The following is a 24,445-nucleotide window of genomic DNA, read 5'->3' on the forward strand; positions in this document are numbered from 1 at the left end:
CCCCTTTGCAGATGAAATGCGCAGAAGCTTCTTAGCTGGGCCTTCAGAGGAGGCCAGCCTCCAGTGTCTGCTCCCCAGAACTAGACTTGGGGACCATCAGCTTTATGAGGAGAGGAAGGTCAGAGAGTCTGAGGAACGGAAATTGGATAGACGTGGAAAGAAAGTGTGCAGACGATCCAGTCTTTGGAGAATTCCTCACTTGCTGGTGTCTTGAGAAAATGGCCTTTTCCTGGAGTCCTGAAGCCCCAGTGGTGTCTCCTGGGACACCTCACAATGTCAGTGGGTCGACAGAGCTGGGAATCTCAAAATCACTGGTAATAAGATGTTGTTCAAGTCACCCTTGCCTCATGGGGATGGATAACACTATTTACGACTTGTGCCAGGGCAGAATCAAGTCAGGATAACATTTGAGAAACATCCTTGGGTTATTCCTGAGGACTGGTTTCTTAAAATCCCTGACCACATGCCTGTGACTACAGGAAGAACACCTACGGAGTCGTCAACCAGCCATGAGGCTGAGGTTTATGCCTTGCTAAGTGTATGAGGGCCCATGGGGTCACGTCTTAAGCTAGATTTTTAAGCCAAGCACAACTTTAGGATTCAGGTCAAGATGTGTATGTTCATGGCAGTGTGACATTGTCTGCTCCATCCTTGCCTGAGTTCAGTCACGGCCAACCCAAGTATTCAGATCCTTAGATTGCCCCCCATAAGACATGGCTCAGAGGAATACACACAAACTAAGAAGAAGATCAGAGAACAGCAAGAAGGAGCTCTCCCTACAAAAAGCCATCCTGTACCCTTGGTTTCACTGCAGGTAAAAAAGATATGATTTTTATGACTGTGAAAACTTAAGAATGCATGTCGTGATTTCCAAGATAACCACCTGAAGTTACATAATGTGTTACAAGTTAATAAAGAGAAAAATGGATTGTTTCCCCTTTGCCTATAAAGTCTCAAAGAAAATGACTTAAATACTTGCAAATTCTTCAAGACTCTCAATTTAGAAAACACTTGAGTTGCTATTAGTGTTGGTATAACCAAATGCTTACTACCGTATGACCCAATTACTTTTTGGCATTACATTAGTCATTTTTATAAAAGAGCAAATTCAGAGACAAAAAGCAATCATACATTTTAGTAAATATTTTACTTGAACATTTTAAACTCTAACTTTGTAGTCACTCTCATTCAGTACACTGAAACCTAACAAACTCCCATGATTTGCAGGTAGGAAGGTTGGAACTAGCATGTTTGAGAGATTCTAAAATTTTGAAGAGGAATCATGCATCCCATTGATCACCATATGTGCCAAACACAGCTCTTCCATAGCCCACTCCTCAGTGCTTCTCTCAATGATGCGATTGCTGGTTATGTTCACCCAGTATTTTCCTTCGTCTTTACACTTGATCCCTCATCTGCGTATGCCCATGAAGGATTTAACCACAATGGAAATTTCAGGGTAATTTTGTAGGAAGTTTCTGGCTTACCCATCCGCCTCTTAATGTCCCCTAAGAGTTGTGCCCTCTGGGGGCAGGCAAAACCTACGTAAATCAACTCAGTGGAGACAGTTGCCGAAATTCCACAGTCAAAAATGGAGTCATGGTTGAGTTGATTCCAGGGCAATAAATTAGAGAAGTTGTAACCTTCTGGTACCAACAGCAAACCTAGCCTAGTTTGATAGTGAACAAAAGAAGTTGTTCACATGAGTTATGAAAATTGAGAGTGTAAATGGAGGTGTGGCCAGGGAAGAGAGTTCTCAGAGATGATCAGTGTCCCCTTGGCTTGAATTTCAGGGCCACACTGTTGATGCAAAACCTCTGACCAGCAGGCCCAGGTCCATCAGGAAACACATGGCCAAGATGAGCTTCACACTGCAAAGGAGAGAAGCCATTATTACTTCTCCACTGAGACAAAGCTCCTTGCATAAAACTAGACAGACGAACCCCACATGGCTGTCTGGCTCCAGGGTCTGACCCTTCTGCAGGAAAGTCCACCACATCAGAATTTGATGAAGAAACAAAAGACTACAGAGTACAGAAATGGAAAACAGCTCTCTGTTCAATTGGTGAGAATGTAGTTATTCAACCTTAGGCCTTGATTTACTCACCTATAAAAGGGGAAAATAATTATCCCTATTTAATAGAGCTGTTGTGAAGATTAACTGACATAACACATATAAAAGCATTAAAACAGTTTCTAAGTACTCAATAATGCTGTAGTCAATGTGCTATTGTTCTTTGCTGTTGCCAAGACTATGCTATACTAATCTGCTTGCCTCTGGTGTTTTACAAAATGAGAAAATTTGAGCACCCAAGGATATGAAACCGAATGTGTCATCTGAATTTAAGCCATGTCTCCTACCAGGCTCACAGGAGTAACATGCTGATGTCACCTGCAGCCACCACCCTGTCAGTGACACGCTGCAGAGCCGGGAAGAAAGCAGAGAGATGCTGGGCACATGAGCCTTCCTGCTGCCCATCTGTGTTTAAAAGAATGTGAAGACCCTCTGCACCCATCTCGGGATGGCTAGAACCAGGTAAGGCTGCTTCTGAAAATGGCTCAGGTAGGCTCTTTTGAAGGCTCTTTCTTTCTTTTATTTGCAGCTGAGAATGATGGGAGATGGGGGTCAGAAGCATCAGCAGAAACTCAATGTGTCCTAGGGACCAAAGTAACTTCTATGGAAAACACCGAATATGCCAAGAACAGGACAGCTCTTTGTGGCCCAGCGGGGCAAGACATTCTAAAACTTTGAAAAAATCATGCATCCATCCAACGCCATATATACGAAATGGGAAAACAAACACAACAAAAAAACCCACCTGCTTGCAGACAACCTCTGTGCGCACCCATCCCAGCGAGGTGTCCACGTGTCTCAGGATCCCTGTGTTACTTTCATCAGAGCCACACGTACCATGAGCCTCAGAAAATGAAGGCCATCCAGTGCCAGAGCAGTACTTTTTCTCAGAACTGTAGAAAACATTCATGATACTACAGCTGCTGGGACCGTGGTTAACATACAAGAGTATTTTATGCCCCAACTCATTTTTCAAATAGCAAGCTGATTCCTTCTCTTCTCTGCCAGATCTGAAGGTGTTACATGAACAATCATTTCCACAAGGATTTTCATAATTAAAGACACCACCTTGTCACAAAGGACTTGTCTCTCAATGTCTGACAGGGACCTAAGACACCAGCTTAGTGAACTATGTTGCATATTTGGAAACACAGATCAAATCCAAGTGTTCTAAATGTAGAAAGGGGGAACTGAAATGAAATTACAGTGGTCAAAGGAGGGTATTATGCTCTTAATGTTAACAGAGAAATATGAGAAATGACGAAACACCCATTTTCAGCAACAGTAACTTTGGGCTATCTAAACACAGAAGCCTGGCTGCCTGTGAGGATTCAAAAGCTGCCTCTGCCACCTCTCAGCTGTGTGAAATTGGGCAAGCTAGTAACCTCAAGCCTCGGTTTTCCCATCTGTAACATGGGTTAATGACATCTATGTTATGTGGGTGTTTTGAGGACTTAGGGAGATAACTCTGGAGCACATGGTAAGTGCACAAGAACATTCGCTATGATTATTAAATAAGCCTGGGCATACTGAGTCAGTTGCTGTGGTGCAGTGACTTCATGGGGGAGTCTGACAGGGACTAAGGATGCTAAAGTTGGGAAGGGCCAGAGGAGCCGGGCAAAGGAGGAGGAAGAGGGCACAAGCAAATCTGCTCACCCAAGACCCACTCTGTAGGTGCCCTGGAAGACGGGCTCCCATAAATGGCACTGGAAAACCTATTTTACAAGTTTAAATGGCAGGGAGATGGCTCTCTCTAAGGAAGAGAGAAAAGAAATGAAGTGCTAATTGTGTAAAAAAAAAAAAAAAACTAAGCAAAGAGGGGGACAAAGTGGCCTATCATCAAATGCCTAGACTATGAACACAGACGGAAGCTCAGTTTAGAGCACAAACCCCAAAAGAAACTTCTAGTCTAGTGTAATGCAGCGATTCTCGAAACATTTTGGCCTCAGGACTCCTTTACACTAAAAAATTAATGAGGGCCTCTGGGACCTTCTGTTTGTTTACCTGTATTATGCATATCAGTAGCTAACAAATTAGAAATGGTAACAATTTTTAAAATATTGATGCTGTATTTTTAGAAATAATAAATTCATTACATGGTAACATAACCTATTTTTGACAAATAATTGTATTTTCCAAAATGAAGCCAACATTCAATGAGAAAAGTTACATTGTTTTGCAAATCTCTTTCATGTCTGGCTTAAAAAAAAAAGACAACCGACTCTTTGTCCCTGCTTCTATGTTCAATCTGCTGCAGTGCTCTTTTGATTGAAGTATACAAAGAGGATGTGGCCTCACAGATACGCAATTAGAAAAGGCAGGACCTTGTAGATTCCCCTAAAAAGGACCCAGTAACTCTCTCCCCCTAAAAAGGACTCTCGGAGTCCTCAGACCAGGCTTTGAGAGCTGCATGTATAACTCTGACGAGGAAGGGCTTTAATTTCTGAAAGACCTGGGTTCTGCACTGGGCTCTCTCTGCGGCATCTGTGTGACCTCAGTGAGTGGCTGAGCCTGTGACGTTTTGGCGCCCTATCTATGAAACAGTGATGGCATTACTGCCTCTCAGTGTTGCTAGAAGATTAACTAAATTATGAATATAAGAAATGTTTTTAAATGAATGAATCTAAAACTAATAAAAAGTCATTTCGAACATTTTATGGGAAACAATAAATCTTTATTGATGCAATTAACAGAATCTGGACATTTTACCAGGTAACATGAGAGAACCATGATATATTACTTAAGAGAAGAAACCTAAATGTGAAGTCCAATTAGAAATTCCAATATACAGACTTCAGTGATTAGCAGATTATAAGGCCCACCCATGAAAACCTAAAACAATACTGGCTCATCTTTTCTCATATGTATACTCTTAGAGGTTTCTTTTGTTTAGTTTTGTTTATTTGCTTTACTTTTTCTTTGTTTCTGGAAAGTCCACAGCCCCAAAACTAACAGCAGATGCCCCTGGTGATGGCTGATAACCTAGTATCTCAGGAGAGTTTCCAGCCATTTGAAGGAATGAGAACACATAAAAGGTCTGTGAACAACGTTACTTAGTTACTTGTAACAGGTAGGACTCAGAATGTTATATAAAAAGGGAAGTAATATCAGGCTCTTAGTTCCTTTTATTCTAAGATTTATGACCATGAAATATATGATCCCACAGTCAATTTTAATGAACACTTCATAAAAAGATGTACACTCTATGAAAAGAAGCAGGAAGGGGAGTAGAGGAAGCAGGAAGAGGGCAAAGTCACCTGATTCTAAGGGGTCCCCAGCAGGGCGGCAATGTCCTGAGAGCGTTCTCAGCCTGGAAAGCCTGGACTGAAGTCTGTGGCATCCCTCCTGGGAGGCGCAACACATCAGCCCCACAGGAAGGCAAGTGTGCGGGCATAACTGAGCCCAGCTGCAGAGGCAGGGGTCCCACATGTGCCTGATTATTCAACAATTTAGTTTTGGTTGACCGACTTTTCACCTCATTTTGAGTCTATCCAAGCATCTGCAGGAATGTTTATTTTTTTCTCTACTCCTGCTCTCTATTATTAAGGCTGGAGACTTGGGACAGAGGGAAACCGAGAGGCAAACAAGAATAGACTCCTAAGAGTAGCTTGAATGGGAAGCCCGCTCAGAAACATAGTCTTCATTTACAAAGCCTCACTAATTAGAATATATTCTCAAGAATTCCTCAGTACCAGAGATGCATTCATGTATGTAGCCCTAAGAAGGATCTACCTCTAAGAATATATCATTGCTGACATGTACTGAGTTCTTGGCATGTGTAAGCCATTGCTCTGGTACTTTCTCATGTATTAACTCGTAACTCATGTAACTCATGACTCTACCCTCCCAACACCTTTATGAATTTGGTACTACTATCATACTACTATTTTACAGGTGACGAAATTGAGACACAGAGATTAAGAATGTTGACCAAGGTCACACAGCAATTCGGACAAGATGTACACCGAGGCAGCCTTAGCCACTCTATTGTCTCTTCTATAAACAAATGTGTCTTTAAAAAGAGCATATTCTTGGAACTAGAGGGTATTATGCTCAGTGAAATAAGTCAGGCAGAGAAAGACAAATATCAAATGATTTCCCTCATTTGTGGAGTGTAACAACGAAGCAAAACTGAATGAACAAAATAGTGGAAGACTCACAGACTCCAAGAAGGGACTAGCGGTTATTAAAAGGGAGGGGTGAGGGATGGTGGGTGGGGAGGAAGGGAGAAGGGTATCGTGGGCTATCATGATTGGTACACATAGTGTGTGTGGGGTCATGGGGAGACAGTGTAGCTCAAAGAAGATAAATAGGGACTCTGTGGCATCTTACTACGCTGATGGACAGTGACTGCAATGGAGTAAGGGGGGGGAGACTCGATAATAAGGGTGAATGTAATAACCACATTGTTTTTCTTGTGAAACCTTCATAAGAGTGTATATATTCTGCAACATAAAACAGTCTTATGAATACATGCTTATTTTCCTCTCTCAGCTGTAGCAACAAAGAAATGGAACAGAAACAAAATAAAAAATCCTCAAAACAATGGAAACTTCAATTAAAACTGATTTAAAAATAAACAAGCACGGCTGGTGAACTGGCAGTTCAGGAAGCTGGCCTCTTGGTGAGCAGCTGTTGAGAATTCAGCTGGCTTTTCTGTTGGTCTTAGCTGCTTCCTGACCTCAGTGACCTGGGTTGGTCACTGTTTCTACTAGCATTGTGCTAGTACAGTAGCCACTGGTCACATAGGCACTTTTAAGTTTAAACTAAAATTAAAGAAAATTTAAAAATTCATCTTCTAGCCACATTTCAAGTTCTCAACAGCTGCATGTGATTAGTGGCTACCATACTGGACAAAGCAGATACAGGACATTCCCATCACTGAGGAGAGTTCTACTGGACAGAGCTTTCTGCTCTGATGTCTGAGGTCCCTCCCTGCTCTGACATTCTGTGAGTCCACTGACACTGTGGTGAGGGGTGGGGGGCACTGGGTAGGAAGAAGGTTTCACTTTTACTAGTGCAGAAATGGGAATACCAATGAGGACAAACATGAAGAAGCTGTAGGAGAGGGTGCGCCACAAGGATGACGCCTCATCATTTATCTTTACAGTCCCAGGTAGAAACAGGACACTTGTCTGGTTATCATACAGCAACAAGGCTGACCTCTACACATAAAAAACAGGGTTCTTTGGCTCAAAGCAGCTGGGCCGTATCTAGGTCTTAGTTCTCCTCTTTAACAGAACCAAAGGTCAAGGAATAAATAATGTCTCAGAAATATGCATCCCACAAAATTAACCTATGGTGGAAGTATCTGGGCAAAGGCGTGCCCTTCTGAGAGCATGAAGGAAAATCAATGCTAATCGTTCTTCATCCTTGCCCAAAAGACATAATGAAGTATTACCTTACGGAAGATTCAGAGCTGGCTTGATTTATATTTTACTCTAAACGAACTTAGGGTTGATGCAGAAGAAAGGAAAACATCTTTGAAGTCCTGTTTTCGGAACTTCAAAGATGTTTTCCTTTCTTCAGCAATTCTACTTTTTTAAGACTGTTTCCTGTATGTCTAAACAAAAAAGGCTTTGCTGAGAGATTTCAGATCCTGATCGACTTAAAAGAGGCTTTGAAATCAAAGGACAATTAAATTTACTTTTAGCTACGTGGAAGAGAGCATGGTATTCACTACTATCAAGCATCATCGGGAATCCATCTTTATAAAATTCTACATTTCCTAAATTAAATTATACACCCATTTTTCCCTGGGAGAGAGAGAGTTTTAATCACATGACCTAGAAAATACTATTATGGCTTAGATTTCTTTAAATACTTTCCCAGGAAAATATTCTAAGAGCTCTATCTTAAGATGCCCACCAAGTTTTATTTGTTGGCTATTTCTCAGGGAACAGAGAGGAAGAATACAGGCTAAGAAGTCTTGTTAACTGCTCAAATGCTTGGAATAATTAAGATAGACAACAGTCTCATATAAATAGCTCTCCTTACAGCAAAGATGCCAAATGTTAAGAGCAACTAAAAACAACACAGGTAGTATTTATCCAAGGCCTCAGATGAGACAGAGCTGTGTGATTTCAGATGTCTGTTCTCCTTCAGTACTTCTTGATCTTTTAATCTTACCTGAAGAGTGGGCTGTCACAACACACACAGTGATACATTCCTGATTCCGTGTTATTCAGGTAGATCCCACTGAAAGGCTGAAAGTAAATTAAGTAAATCACATTCAGGGTTCTCAAAACACCAGCAGGAGATGAGACAGCAGATTTAAACCCAAGATTAAGTCCCCAAATAAAGGAATTTCTGTACTAATTTGATGAAGTGCAATATCACCAGACAGAAATAATAACGTGCCCAATGAGGCAGCCTGCAGGCTTATTTACAATGCAGCCTTTATGTGTCAAATTATGACATTAATAATGCTTTGTATTTATACAGCACCTTTCATCCAAGAGCATGAAAGTCCATAAAAAGTGAGAGAACAGTCCTCTGGATTGTGTAAGATTTCAGTCGTCATTTCAAAAGAATTAATACAACAGGAATTTACTCCACTGTCTAAAACACTTTGAAGTTTTCAATTAAAGATAGAATATAAATACGTAAAAAGTACCGCTCTGTAAGATCAGGGCTATGCCTTTAATATGCTTTGTGTGGTGTTTAGGACACTGCATATTTAACAAATGTTAAATAATGAGCTAGATTGTCCCAGAGCGTACATTAGCACTTAGATAATATTACTGCGATAATTGTGACTTAGGGAGTTTGGAGGTTTTCAAAGGTCTTCCAAGAAGAACACAAGGAGACTTAGGCAAAGAGTGAGCTGAATCAATTGTTGTAAAGGTTATTTTGAAAATTGGATCTCAATTTAAAAAAAAAAAAGATCAATTTTACCCAATTCCTTTTGTTATCTCCGCTGTCAAAGAAAATTAAAGATAAAGCTCTTGCACAAGCAACTATGCAAGACCCCCATCAGTGTCTGGTGAGCAGCACTACGGCACTGTTATGGGGCAGGTGAGAAGCCGAGGCACAGAACGGGTCACTGAGTCACAGAGCTGACTCACAAGATGAGCTGGACTCTTCTGCCCTTTCTAAATTTCCCAACTCAACAAATTTACAGGTCTAATGTTCAAATTCCCTGTGGTCATTTTAACAGCACATTTTCAGTGAGCTGCATAACAGACAATTTCAAATTAACCTACTGAGCCTACCATCTGGGCACACTTGGACGTTTTCCCTCTTTTAAGACTCTAAACTTAGCTGTAGAAATCCAAGCAGTACCAAGCCAGTTTTGTATGGCCTGTCTCCCTGAATGCCTGCTCCCAACACTGGCATGGATTGGCACCTGCAGCAAAGAGAAATTTCACATCCCTCCCACCTAGGCTGTGAGACACACATGCCAGAGGGCAACCAGTCCTTAAGCTGATCTAGAAAAGCCTACTCATAGGATTCAGACAGCATAAGATTCAAAAAATAATTAACCTGTCACTGCAGGGGACAGCTAGACAGAGGCAACTGGTATCACAGTAAGCTTAAAAAAAATCAAATGAAAAGGAATCCTTAGCTCACATTTCATGAGATGACATCTATCCACTGCCATCCTTGACTGATTTTCTCTCTCCCTCCTGCCCCAATTTAATATAAGGCCTCTCACTTATTTAAGGCCAAACTCAGCTCCTACATCAATCATTTATTCTAGCATTTACTTGAAAACCTAGTTTGTACCCAGAGCTGGGCCAGGTGCTAAGGTTACAGAGGTGGGGAAAAAACAAGCCACAAGCCCCACTGTTCCTGCCCTCAAAGAACTTGCTACCTTGCTGGGAAGAGACAGGTGAGACGACAGCTGTCACACTGTGTGACTCTGACGGAGACTGGCAAGGAGCATGGGTGATGCCAATCCCTTTACCACCAGGAGAGCTTCCTTGAACACCTCTGTACCAAATAATGTCTGAAATGTCTAGATCAGAACTTTCTTTTTTTTTTTCTAAGCTGTTTATCATTTTTAATCGCACGGCTGATTGATGTTTATTATAGGAAAATGTCACGGCACTAAGTTGACTTTTGAAGAATGAGCAAGAGTTACTCAGATGATGAATGGAAGAGCATTTCCGACAGGCAGGGCAGCATGGGCATGGCCAATGTGGCAGAACAGGATCGGTAGGGCCTGGGGGGTAACACTAGCAAGGCAGGCAGGGTCAGCTCACAAGGGGCTTTGGTTAGACCACGCTGAAGACGTTAAACTCAACGCTACTGAGAATGGGAAGCCACTGGGTGCCTTTAGGAAAAACACTTGACATCCACATGAAGAATGAACTGAAGCAGGGCAAGAAGATCCTGGAGACAAAGAACAAATGGCCTAGAATTAGCCATGGCAGCAGCAGTAGGAATGGCACAGTCACGAATTACTTAAAAGGACACTGAAATGACTGACTGTACAAGAAGGGGGACAGGGTCAGAGACAGAATAACATTCAAGATAGCCTGGTGTTTCCAAGGTCATGCTGTGGACTGAACATTTGTGTTTCCTCACAACGCATGCTCAAGTTTTTGAGCATATGATCATATTTGGAGGTGAGGCTTTTGGGATGTGGTTGGGTCATAAGAATGGAGGCCTCATGAATGGGATTAGCGCCTTTTAAGAAGAGACTCGAGAGAGATGACCTCTTTTTCTGCCATGTGAGGACACAGTAAAAAGGTGGCCACCTGCAAACCAGAAGAAGAGCCCTCCCAGGAAGTGAATCCGCTGGCGCCTTGCTCTCGGACCTGCCAGCCTCCAGAACTGTGAGAAATAGGTTTGTCATTTAAGCCCCCAAGTCTGGGGTGTTCTACTACAGTAGCCCAAAGTGACTAAAGCAGTCGGTCTGGACCAATGGGAGTTCTCCCTTCTCTGATCTTGTCAATGGAACATACTTGCTGGAAACAGATGACACTCAACAGGGATGATTTGCAGATGACTTCATACAGAACTATTTACAAACAGAGACAGGGCCAGTGGAAACCAACATGGAAGAATGAATCACCCGTTAGCCAAAGACTATGGGAATACACCACCTCTACTAAACCAACGAGGATGCGGCTGCAGGTGAGGGCTGCCTATAGGGGCTGCAATCTGCCTAAAGGAATGCAGCCCCAGAGAGGTCCCTGAATCCCGATTTCTCTACTGTGTTCTCACTGGAATCTTCCCCTGGCCAAATTAAGTCAGCAGCCAGAGGGCAAGGATGCTGGTTATTCTTCCCAGAGAGAAGTAAAGCATGTGGAGAGCAGATCTGGAGGGCAGACAGAAATGACTCTATTAAATTAAGAATACCCTCTATGAACATCTGACTTTTAGTTACTGTTCAACCAGGCTGTAACCTCCTTCATCATTCCTAGAAGAGTGCTACGTGTTACTGTTGCCCGATAAAAGCACATGCAACTGAATTTTAAGTTTGAGTCACCAAATGGAATGCTTAGATGTTTTACTTCTTTTCTTAGTTTCATGAAGCTAAGGCTTATAGTTCTGCAATATTCTAAAAAGTTAAATGGGGAAATGGATCAATCGGAAGGGATGTATAACATTACTTAAAATAATGGATGATGCTCATTTTGTAAAATGGCCAAATGCACAGAGTATAGTGTACCATCTGTTTACGAATCCCACAGATTTATTCTCCTAAACATCTGGCAGCTCTTCTCTAGGCTCTGTCTACATTCCAGATGCTGCCTGGCTCTGTCCCTGAGAACAGGGCTGGCTTAGAATATTCTGGGGCTGCAGAGTATCAATGTGGCTCCCTGGTGCTATCTGCTATAATGGATACTATAGTCTCTTTCCCAGTGAAGGTTTTATTAAAATTCCACCCACAGGAAGTCTTCAACAATGCCAGTATTTCATGAGAATCTATTGGGATCTGCTTGCCTAATGATTTTAACACCAAAGAAGTTGAGGGTGGGACCATGACTATCAGGCCACACGCACATGGCCAGCTACCTGAACTCTGCAGGGACCACTAACCGAAAGGCAAAAATACTCCACAGCTCTGCAAAACCACTTTGCAGAGTTCGCTTCACAAATGAAAATATCCAATAACCAAGTTCAATAGCTGTATTTCTGCGGCTATATTTGGGTCTAAGACTACTTGTTAAGAAATGCAGCGCTATACAAATGGCACTATAATGAAGAACCACTGAGGATTCTTCTCTCAGGGACTAAATGACAGCTGAGATTGTTGATGCAATACATGCAATGCTTCCACCATCTAGCCTGCATAATTCGACATTTGCAACAACTTTTTTTTGAGTCCTGCTGTAGTCAGGTCCCAGGACATGTGGTACAGATGTACCAATGACAACAAATGTGAGAAAGGCAAAGTACTGGTAAAAGCAGCCCCAGCCCGGGGCTGAGACAAGGCTTCCCTGAGCAAGTAGGACTGGGGCTGAGGGCTGAAACGCAGGTCTGAATGAACAGGGGAACTGGTAGGAGAGACATAGGGTGTGAAGGCCTGGGCCTGCAGGGAGAAGGGAGCCTAGGGAGTCTGAGAGCTGAAAAAAGGGCAGTGTGGCCAAAGAACAGAAACCAGCAGGAAAAAATGTCTAGATTTGAGGATGGGGATGGGAGGGGGTGTCAGAGCCTTTGGGACCTTACTGTCATTCCTAAACTTTTCTCTGTACCTTGGAAGCAGTGAGAAGCCAGTGCAAGATTTGAGCAGGAAGGGATGTGGTCAGACTGGAGTCTGTAAGATTTCTTTGGCAGACTTTGGAGAACAGCTAGCTAAAGAGTAAGAATGGCTGTGAGTAGAGCCGTTGGAGGAGAGAGATGGGAACCTGACCCAGCAGGGCAATAAGTGCAGAGGAAAGAGGTGGAGGGCCTGCAAGGTAACTGAGGAGGCAGGATAGATGGGAAGGTGGTGGGGGGTGGCATGCCCAGGGGAAGATCTTCTGGTGTCTGCCACTGGACAGACAGCGATGCCCCAAGGACAGTGGCGGGGGACAGCTTGCACAGCAGATGAGGAGGAGGTAGGTTTTGTAGTTACATCTATTCCAATCCGCCCTCCCCGCACCCCCAATACATCTAATCAGAAAACTGGGAAGCAGTTCAGCTTACCGGTTCTGTTCCCTTTCCTCTTGTGACATAGAATTGTTCTGCAGTCAGCTCCTTTTGCCACTCTCTCTTGGTGAGAGAAAGCTCATGCTTTGTGGGGGACCCTGTATTGTTAAACAGGATTTTTTATTATTAAAACAAAAAGGCACGATGACCTGTTTTCCTTAGCCTCTCTCCTAAAGTACCTTATCACTCAGTGGAATAAACCAGTCCTTTCCCTCCCACTCTGCCCCTCTTCCCAGGGACCAGGAAGCTCCAGTACAAAATACTTTAATTGACTCATTAGTTTAATAAGAAATGAGTAATAAGCAGAGAGCCAGTTCTCTAGTCCCGCTGGGGAATAGAAGCTAAAGAGGCAGCTGAAATATGAAATAATGCAGAATGAATTCTCCTCGGGTATCTTGGGGTAAAAATTGATCTTGCTTCCATTACTACATTCAAAGGAGTATTTCCTGTCAGGAGACAGCTGGGAGTAGCTGAGTGATTGAAGAGAAAAGAACATTGAGCTACTTGGTTATTAAACTCCTCTTCCTTGCTGATTTCTAAAGACATCTCTGATGTTGTCCAAAGGAGGTCTGTATTAAAAAATTATGTGTGGGAAAAAGAAGAGATTCATATAACATGTGCTCCAAAAGGGAAACTGAGACCTAGCACAATCTACTCTTACACTTCTGTCTTACTACTTGTATTCTAGTAAATGTAAACAAGGTAACCAGGACTGTACACCGTTAGCCAAAGGGTAGCAAGCCCAAACTAGATAATAAGTTTTTAAAGTAGCCAACATTAAGAATTTGAAAGGCTCTTATAATGTGTCCACCTTAACTTACAAACGAGAAGAGAAGCCCAAAGAGTAACCTGACCATAGCACTGAGAATGAGATGCTACAGCTGTCTTTTATGGATGTGAACAATGTGTTTAACCCTAGGAGAAGGGATAGGTCTTCCATTTCAGGTAACTTAGAAGACCGGCAGCTCTATGTCTCTAACTACATTCTGTAAGCCTTCCACCAAGGGCAAAACACAAGCCAGTGGCTGATGTGGGTCAGAGTATCAGAATGACCTAAGCTGGGATGGGTGACACAAAGGCCACCCCCAACTGGTGAGTGACAGGACTGCAGAAGCCAGAGCAGGCTTTGCTGTAGAGGGAACTGAACTGATTATTCCCTCCCAGAATCTAAACTGGTCTTGAGGGGAATTTGTGAAATCGGAACCCGGGCTCTTACAGACACCTGTCAAGGGAGGCCCAGAGGCCCAGGACAAAGCACTCTCTTCACTCTCCCAGGGCCTGTCCTGCTACCCCACTTTGTGTGTATTCTTGGCTTTGGCAATGATCTTGCATTATTTCTATGGACTTCTAAGAGGATGGCTGACTTTCGGGACTAAGGTTGGAATTTATAATCTGAGACGCTGCCATTATCTTCCTATCTCCTTCTGGGAAGGAGATGGATTAGGATTCAGGAAAAAACCCTATTGTCTCCTGGAAGCATTGCTCTTAGCGTCTTTGAATGTGCAGTATGTTGTACTAGTTGACGCTAGAAAATGGGAATTCAAGAAGAGCTAACAGTCAGTGGGACTCTCGTGCTTCAGCTTTGAACCTAAGGTCTGAACACGGTGTGGGCCCCCAGCTCCCTCTCCCACAGCTCTGTATTTTCCCACACCTATTTGAGAGACAACCTGTTCTCAGACAGCCACCTTCTCCCTCTGCCCTAATTCTTTTTAGTTTAAAATTTATAGATAATATTTAAGTTGTTCAGCAACAGAATTACTCCTTCATCAAATTACAATAAGAAAGTGCATTTTCATGGCTCTTCTAATACTTATTGGTATGTACCTTTTAAACCATTATTGACATGCATGAAAAGTTTCATAAGCAGGCAGCAATGTTCAGGTTAGTTGCTGTTCAAGCACCAGTTGTGTAACATCTGGCTATAAATCTGCCAGCCTAGAAGCCTCTGTCAAGAGAAAGTAGGCTCTGCCCTGATAGCAAAACAACATATGGTCAGCTGGGAGCTCTCAGGTCAATATACATGTGGTCTGCAACAACTGAAGAGGTGTCTTCAACCTGGGGTTGTGGGCTGAATTATGTCCCCCCAAAATCATACACTGAATTCCTTAATACCTCACAATGCAACTGTATTTGGTGACAGTGCCTTTAAAGAGGTAATTATGTTAAATGAGGTCATCAGGATTGGCCTTGATCCGATCAGACTGGTGTCCTAAAAGTGAAGAGACTCTATGGATTCATGAGTGTAGAGAAAAAGGTCTTCATCTGCAAGACAGAGAGGCCTCAGGAGAAGCCAGCCCTGCCCACACTTTGATCTTGAACTTCCATCTGCCAGAACTATGAGAAAATAAATTTCAGCCACCTAGTCTGTTTTTTGTTATGGTAGTCCTAGCAGACTAATATACACTGCCCTTTAGGAAATGACTAAAGTTTGGATGAGAATTGCATTATGGGTAAATTCTGTTCAATAAAACACCCATGTAGGTGTATGCACATAAAACACCGAAAGACTCACTGAGGCATGAGTAGTCAGTTATTTGGCCATAGAGGATGGAGGGCAAGATTCAACACTGGTCTTCCCGTGTGTGTGTTTGTGTGTGTGTGCTGTATGTCCGTAAGCCACATCATCTGCATCTGGAGCCGGTCCCTTAGGAATTCATGTCTTTCAGATCTCTGCTGCATTCTCTTGCTGTCTTCACTACCAAAAAGTCTGGCTGCTGTTATTGCACTAGATAGACACACAGCTTTACCGTGAATTGTGCTTTGATAAACTTGGAATTCTCTGGTACGCATTCTCTCTGTGCGGCAATTTGTACAGGCTATCTCTCTTGTTGGCCTTATGTTCCGTGAGGTGGGCCTTGATATTCTCACCTATGAATAAACCCACTCTTGGTCATACAGTCACTCACTGCTCACCTCCTTCTGGTTTCGCTAACTTTTCTGGCCACAGTTGCCCTACCACCAACTGTCACATGTGAGTAAGCCTTATTTCAATAAATTCATGTTGAGATAAGGGAAACTATTAGGAACCGGTATAAAAATAATTACCAGACCACTTTAGTTTGCAGACTAGTCTTCCTTCCCACCCCAGTGACTGGACTGCTCTCACCTTTGTATTCAGAATGGATTCCTAACAGAGTATCTAGAATGTTTTCCTGAAACAACAGGTCTTTTTTGCCAGGAGAAAGTCTTAAGTTCTCTATTACATTCAACACCTCATTTTTCTCTCTCAACCCTCCCCAAGTTTAACAACACAGGTTAAATGTGGCTACATTTTTGTCCTTTCCATTTATTTACAACTTCTATAATTTTTAAAAATTATAACTTTTATTGGGTGAAGTGCCAGTTATTGTGATAAAGCATTTTTAATTATTTTTTATTTATTCTGTACAACCCTACTATTATCATTAACCTTGTTTTACAGAAGAAAAAACAGATTTAAGCCTACTAAATTCAAGATATGCCTAAAGACAGAGAGCCAGTGACACTGTAGACACTAAAGCCCTTAACCACAGAACTACTACCTGTCCATCATTTTTAATAGGTGCCTATAGTCTTTTGAATTGAACTTTCATGGTGTACTTAAGCATTCCTTATTCCTGATGGACATTTGAGTTACAGCCAGTTTCTAGCTCATAAGAGAAGTGCTGTTAAAAACATCTTTGCACATTTGCTTTGTTCTTCTTTTGAATTACTTCCCTAGTATAAATTCCCAGGAATGGGTGCTTTAAAAATTACATAACTCCTGTTATGTATTGATGTCTGGCCAAATTTTAATGTTGCTGAAGAACTGATCCCAGGGCAATTCATTAGGCTGTTTCCGACAACACCAAGTACAAACATGAAGGACAAGCTTCCACTCAAACCGCCATCCTATAAAGGGGACTAAGGAGAGCTCCAGCCCACCACTGCAATGTTTCCATCACCTGTGGTTCTCAAGCAACCATTCTTGGCACACAACCAATATTATCAGATTGGCCAAGTAGAGACACCAAGGGTTGTTGTGAAAGCTGTAACTGGATCGCTCTGGATCAGCTACCACTTGGCCAGCACTTTTACATATTTAACACATCAGGGACTGAAAAGAATTGTACACACACTTTCAGCATTATAGGTATCTTTAAATGTCTTCAACGAATACAAAACGGAATTTGATTCATTGATGGGACAGCTGGGCAGCTGCCTGGGAAGCGAATGCGCCCAGAGCACTAAGTCACCCTGAAATGTATCTGAAGTACAGTGCCAGCTGACACAGGTCTCCACAGGCGTCTCCTCGCTAAATGATGAAATGTAAACGTGCCCCAGCCCAACAGAGGAGCCAAAGGCATTTAGAAGAAAATGGACACACACCCAACGCACTTCTCACTAGTCTGTTCTCACAACCATTGACAACTGAACAATGTTTATCAGTTTAAAGGGTGAGGAGTTATTATCCCACCCGTTTCCCCGGCCCCTGAAAACATACATGGAAACCTAGCACGGCAGGAAGCAAATCCACACAAATCCAGTCTTAACTGTTTGCATCTCATATGTGAAAAGTAGCACGCAGACCTCGAACAGGAGACAGAATGTAACAGGCCAAAGGCCATTTCCCAACCACCGCGGCTCTTCACCTGGGGTCAGGGGATGGGCGTCAGGGACCGAGCCCGGCATTTTACGCAAAAAAAAAAAAGAGAAAAGTGTGCACGTTTGGGAAGAGGCTCTATTCCTCCAGTGCTCACAGGGTGGTGACACCGCCCCCTCCCGCCCCTCCGAGATCACAACCCTCGTCCTAGGCGGCACGAAGCGGGCGGGCAGGGGAGCCCCAAGCAGGTTCCCGGGAAAGGAAGCGCCAAGTCCAGGACCGGAGCCCGGCCCCCACGTCCAGGCAGGTGAAGTGAAACCGAAAGCCCGGAGGCAGCGGCGGGGCCTGCGCTGCCCGCGTCCTACCTGCGTCCCTGCATCCGGCCCTCGCGCTTTGCCCACCGCTGCTGCGGGTTCGGCTCGACAAGAGCGCCTCTCGGAAGTGCAGACCCGGGAGAGCGCGGACTAGGCGCGCCATGTGGCGGGACCGGGCTGGAGAGACCCCAGCGCAGGGCCGTCACGCACGCTCCGCCCACTCTGTCCCACCCCTCCCACAGCGCCACGCACGCCTCGCCCCCACGTACCGCCCCCTGCTGCGTCACCCCGCCACCCCAATCCTGCTCCGCCTCCCCACGCTCGTTCCCACTAACCCTCTTTCTGCTACCTCCTTGCCCCACACCAGCCGTCGCCACTCCAGCCGTCCCCCATTGTAGCCCAGCTACTTATGTTTTGGTCTGCCTTTTCTAGAATTGTATGTAAGTGGAACTATAGATTCGTTTGCACTTTCTTGAGTATCATACACATGGAATCATACCATATGTACTTGCTTTTGTCCGGCTTATTTTCACACACATTCATGTTTTTGCATATAACAATTGTGCTTACTTACTGCTGACTAGTGTTACGTGTATGGATATATCACATGTATTCATCTAGTCTCCAGTTCATAGACATGGATAGTTTCCAATTTTTCCTTACTGGAAATAAAGCTGCTAGGAACATTCCTGTACAAATCTTTGTGTGTACATGTACTTTTTTTTTTCTCTTGGGTCAGTACCTGGAAATGGAATGGCTAGGTCATATGGTAAATATAACTTTTTAAGAAACTACCAAAATGTTTTGCATTCCCACCAGCGGGTATGAGAGTTCCAGTTCCTCTATATCCTTGCCAGCACGTGAATGTCCATTTTCATTCTAGTAGTGAGTAGTGTTTTACTTTGCATTTTCTAATGCCTAATGAAGTTGACATCTTTTTCATGTGCTTATCTGCAGTGGATATAGTTTCCTTAGTGAAGTATCTGCTCAAATCTTTTGTCCATTTACTAATGGATCACTGGTTTTTTTTATTACCAAGTCCTTTTATATATTCTGGATACAAATCCTTTATCAAATATACGCTCACAAGGATTTTTCTCCCAGTCCAACCTTGTTTCAGATGATTCCAATGATTCATAATTTTTCCAGTGTTTTGTCATGCCATGTTATAAGATCATACATGTAGAATTCAGATTAAAATAACGTTGTGATTATTTTAAGCATGCTTTGTGCTTGGGATCCAAATGGCAGAGATCACTCACTTCGGTCATGCATTTTGTTTAGAGCTGTAAGGCGTCTGCGATATCACCTACCTCATGTTGTGAACAGGGGAAGAGGGGCAAGTATGGGTGATGGTTTATCAACATCACACAACCAACCAGTATGTCGGAGTTAGGATCAGAAGTGCAGCTTCCCAAAGCCAGAACAACATTGAACACACTATTTCTCTAGAGATGTATGGAAGTGTCACCAGGGGGGATGACAAGAAAAGAAGTCAGAAGGATGTTTCTGAGATTTTCTTATCTTCCCTAATAATTAAAGCATTGCAAATTTAAAAAGTCCAATATACTCCCTCATCCATATTAAACTATTAGTGATACATTATTTTTAACCAAAGTCAAGATTGCTTTGAAGACTCAAGTGATACATGGCTTGTGGAACTAGTGGCCTAATATTTTTGGAAAGAAAGCTGACAACATGTATTAGAGATCACAGAACTCATATCCTTTGATTTGGCAGATTTGCTTTGGGGAACAAATCCCAAGGAAAGAATCCAATGAGGGAAACACCCGTTTTTTGCAAAGATGTTTATAGCTCTGCTTTTCATAATGGTAGAAGAATCCAAAGTCATTGACAGCAAGGAAATGGCTAAGGAAATCTTGAAAAAAGTAATACAATGAAACATCATCTAGCCATTAAAATGCCAAATATGAGGATTATGTGGATTTATGGAATGACCTGTATGAAATAATGTTCAGGGGGTAAAGTATAAAACACAACAGCTAATCCCGAAGAATAAGAACATGTAAAAAATATGTACTATGAAACCAATCTGCTCTGAAGCATCAAATTTTGGGAGAAAAAAATTTTCAGTGAAAAGACATTTTTTTTGTACTTGTCAAGTGATTTCCTTTTGTATTTCACAGACATTTCATATTCTTTTTGGGTAAGTTAGAAAATAGAAATACACACAAAAAAATTCTTGAACACTGTCTCAGAAATATACTAGTAATATTTTGGCCTACATTCTTTCAGTCTTTTTTTCATATATACTTGATATGACTTTAATTACTACCCCTTCTCCTTGAACTCTCCACTGATTTTTCTTGGAAGAATGCTCTCCCCACCCCTCTACCCCAATTCTCGCTTATGTGACTTGGATAAGGGGTCTAGAGCAAAGTTCCTCAGCCTCAGTACTTCAGGTATTTGAAGCCAAATAATTCTTGATGTGTGTTGGAGGGAGGGAGGGAGGGAGGGAGGGAGGAAAGCAGCTGTCCAGTGTATTATAGCATGTCTAGTGGCATTCCTGGACTCTACCCACTGATGCCAACAGCATCCTCCTCCAGATGCCAACAGCATCCTCCTCCAGTTGTGATATTGCCAAATGTTCCCTGTCGGCAAAATCACCCTGGGCTGGGAACCACTGATAGGATACAGATGACTGTATTCTGAAACCCGTTAAACTATTGCTTAGTGTATTTTAAAGTCTCACATAATAGATACCCTGTTGGGATGCTTTTACAGTTTGATTTTCTCATTCAGTGTTGTATTTTTTAAAGTGGAGATAGACTTTAGATAGTTTTGCCAATATTTTATTTAGGATTGTCAACTTTATATTCAAAACTGAGTTTATTTTGTAATTTTCTTTTCTCACAGTGCCAATGCCTGGTTTTCACATATCAGAGTTAAGCTCTAGCCTCACCAAATGCATCTACAAGTCTTATGCATATTGTTCAAAATCAATTGATGAAGCTATGTATCGCAATTATAATGACTTCACTGTTTGGATGTATCATAATTCACTTACAAATTGAAGAAGACACTATGTGTTTGTCAGTAATCTTAATTGTGAAGATGGTAAACATTTAATAAAACCAATTTAAGAATAATCTGTTATTTTTCTGATCTGTCTGGTTTGCCCCCATATCACAGAGGTTTCCTGGCCCAATTGGTATAGCTGGCACTTACTTTTTTTGGGTGAGGTTCAGTTTCTCTTCTGGAGGACTGACATACTGCTCTTAATATTGCAATCACTTCAGATGACCTGGGTTGTCAAGCGACTTTGAGTTTGCCTTTGATCTCCTGGGGCATCTTGTCTCTCTCTGCAGACTATGCTAATTCATTTTCTTCTGTTAAAATGTGAAGGCTTTCTCTGCCTCTGTGCTCCTCTGAGCCCTCTACTTTCGGGGGGCAATCCAATTTGTATTGATGTTGCTTGAGGGAGTCAGCCCTTATCTGACACCCCAGAATGATCAAGATAGCTAAATTCTGACTCAGAGTAATGTCCCTCATCAGTTCCTCCTTCAACTCTGCTTCCTTTTCATGAGCCTTTCTGTTTATCTATACAATACAGATTCAGGACAGTTTCCACTGGCTTTTTGTTACATCTTTACAAGTATTCAAGCTGGTCCTTGAAACCCAAATATTGGCCTCCAGGAGTGGAGGAATATTTCAGTTCAGAGGGATCTAGACTTTCCTGCAAGTTGCATTTTAATTTCACTGGGTCAACAGAACAAGGTTTTCAGAGGAAACATCATTTGTGTCTTTGAACACCTTCACCAAAATTATGATGGCAAATTCAGAGGAACACATTTCCAGGGGATGGTGAATCTTCTCTCTCCAGATGGCTTGCCACAACAAGTTAATCCCACTTCATGTTACTGGTAATTGAATTCTCCCCTGAGAAGAAAATTGTATGAGATTCATGAACATTTGATGTATGGATATTTCTAAACAGCCTGACTTGGAAAAGATTAAAACAGCCTTGTATTCCCAATCCCTCAGACCTCCTCACTGGCAGGACCCAGATTTTAATCTGCTCCAGGTGGCTAAACTCAGGCAGGCTTACAGCTCTCCACATCTTCAATTAATGCCAAGTGTAATCATAGCTGGCAGAGTGCAGGGTGTTCTGGCACATTTAAGGGATGGGCATAGACCCTTTCTGCCAAGTCCTCAGAGTACTATCTTTTGGAGTGTGTTTTTCATAATCAAAAGCTACTGTGATTAATGAGCTACAGGCAATGGGTAATCCCCTACACTTAAAAATCAGAACCATGGGGGAAAAAAAGTAAGAGCAAATTATTCCACATAGCCCTGGGTTTCTCAACCTCAAAAGCTTTGTGCAAAGCCTTTCTTTCAGGACCTTTGCCATGCAGACGGCTGAGTCTGATTGAGTTGCGTTATATCTGAATGTGAGAGAGGTTGCCTGCTGTTCTGCATCAGTGCGTGCATTTGTTTTAATTTTGCTCGTGATCTCAGAGGCATTTGGAATTGGCCACATTTAAAAGTAAAACAAAAGCATCAAAACATCAGATCTGGGAAATAATCCCATAACTGGACTCGCCTTTGGCCTGTTTGATTGGCTTGGAGTCCTAGACAATTTGAAACGAGATGTTTCCAGAGCTCTTTGTCGGGAGCACTCAACGGGGGAAACTGAGACCCTTTGACACCTTCTTCAGCAAGTTATGAAAATTCAATTTATACTCCAGGACTGAAAAGGAAGTTCTGCCTCAGAAAAAATTAGGAGTTGAATGAATGTTTTTCTTTAGTTTGATGGCATTGCAAGGTTAAAAAAGTGAAGCTTCCTAGGTTCTGCTGGAAAAGGAAGGAATCAGAGTAACCAAGCAGATGAAGAAGAGACTAGTCCTTTATTTAATGCCTCTTTAAAAATACTACAGAATTTTGAAGAAACTGTAATAGACTGACATTTTGATGTAGGTAATATCTTGGCTTTTATAATTATCCAGAGGTCAGGAGAGAACAAGAAAATAGTGTTCATATGTTTCGACTAAAGTAAAAAAACTTAGTAGGCCCTTGGCATTTCTCTCAATTTTATAAATTACTAAAGTTTGTATTTAAATTAAATTTTATTAGTCATTGTAAAATGGTGCGTTGACTTCATTACACATTGTTTTTAAAAGCTGGAGAAATGGAATCCTAGTTCTATTTTATCACACATGACATAAAAGTCTTTGTAATGACTTTGTTTCACGGGACTCCTTAGCGGTTGGGTACATTGTAAATTTCCTGGTCCACAGTTTATAGATGGAGATAACAAAGCACGAGAGCTTTAGTTGCTTGTGTTCACATTACAACCAGCAGTGATGGAATTAAACCACAGACGTTATCTATAAAGGAATAATTTGCTTCAGTACAGGAAACCCAGAACCCTCCCCCACGTTTTGGCAGAGGTGAGCTGTGAAAGGTTACCTCCCGACCTGGAGGGGTAGAGCTCTCCCATGGGCCTCAAGTGTGTCCCCTTGGACACTGCCTGCCCCTTCTGAACCCGCAGTGTCCGATACTGTGCTCTGCTGGACAGCAGAAGAGTGTACTCAGTCCCCCTCAGCACAGCCCAGGGAGAATGATATTTTCTAAAGAACGTAAGTAAGTGCAAAAGGAAAAGCACTGGGAAACAGAGAATTAAGCCTCCTTCATTCCCCTGTCCTCTCCCCTAAGCTGATTTCACTGTGCCTAGATTAACCCTTCCTCCCCCAGCTTCCCTTCCCCTTTACCTCTTCCCAGGAACCCTCTGGAACTCACTCCTGCTGTGAGGCTCGGGTTACTAATGTCTACAATACCCAGGACCTGTTCATCAATCCTGCTATCTGGCAACCTTTAGATCACTCTCCCGTATCCGTGGAGGGCATTTGCACCTGGATCATTGTCTTGCTCTTCAGCCCGACCTGCAGGATGACTGTTTGGCTCCAAAGTTTAATACCTTTCAATCCTCCCTCAGAAAGCTGGATCATCAGAACCACTAAGCCAGGCAGCGTAAGTTAATTAGGTGACATCCAAATCCTTCTGTCTCAAGCAGCCACAGTGGAACTCCGAATCACAGACTCAGAAGAGCCTCAATCATTGGGGAAATAGCTCTTGATCTTAAGATGTATTTTATCTGAGGCAAGGCAGATCTCCCAGCTTCTTATGAAACTGCTACAACAGATGTCCTAAAAATTTCTCTTCAGTACCAGATAGGCAATAGGAATTACCAAGAATCCATTCATACTAATGTAATAGGTATCAGTTATCCTAGATACTACTACTAATTTTGTATGCTGCTGTGCCCATGGGATTTAGTGACTGTAACAGTATCTGTAAGGGCTTTTCCCACAGGAAATGAGCTGCCCCCAGGAGCCATTACACTTGGCTTGGCTGGGGGGTGTCATCTTCTCCTTGTTATTTCCAATTGTC

General features: G+C 42.5%; 1 protein-coding gene across 2 annotated transcripts; it reads right to left on the reverse strand.

The window, feature by feature from the left end:
- Positions 1–1,128: 1,128 nt before the first annotated feature.
- MSRB2 (methionine sulfoxide reductase B2) lies at positions 1,129–18,270 on the reverse strand. Of its 2 annotated transcripts, XM_017674912.3 has the most exons (5): positions 18,086–18,267; positions 13,157–13,257; positions 8,204–8,280; positions 2,820–2,967; positions 1,129–1,871 (listed from the first exon to the last, which is right to left on the reverse strand). In XM_017674912.3, exons 1-5 carry the CDS (start codon positions 18,195–18,197, stop codon positions 1,767–1,769), a joined length of 543 nt encoding a protein of 180 aa, XP_017530401.2. In that variant the 5' UTR covers positions 18,198–18,267; the 3' UTR covers positions 1,129–1,766. The 2 variants fall into 2 exon arrangements, with proteins under 2 accessions (XP_017530401.2, XP_036861909.2); XM_037006014.2 differs by lacking the exon at positions 2,820–2,967 and having other exon boundaries at positions 18,086–18,270.
- Positions 18,271–24,445: the final 6,175 nt, after the last annotated feature.

The sequence above is a fragment of the Manis javanica genome, chromosome 2 (assembly GCF_040802235.1).
Source record: "Manis javanica isolate MJ-LG chromosome 2, MJ_LKY, whole genome shotgun sequence".
Taxonomy (NCBI): domain Eukaryota; kingdom Metazoa; phylum Chordata; class Mammalia; order Pholidota; family Manidae; genus Manis; species Manis javanica.

Excerpts from the sequence above, each read along its gene's own strand:
- MSRB2 (XM_017674912.3), bottom strand. The coding sequence starts at position 18,197 with ATGGCGCGCCTAGTCCGCGCTCTCCCGGGTCTGCACTTCCGAGAGGCG. Across the intron at positions 8,281-13,156 it reads GAGGAAAGGGAACAGAACCG|CCTTTCAGTGGGATCTACCT; the intron begins GTAAGCTGAACT and ends ATTTACTTTCAG. Across the intron at positions 1,872-2,819 it reads CAGAGGTTGTCTGCAAGCAG|TGTGAAGCTCATCTTGGCCA; the intron begins GTGGGTTTTTTT and ends TCTCCTTTGCAG.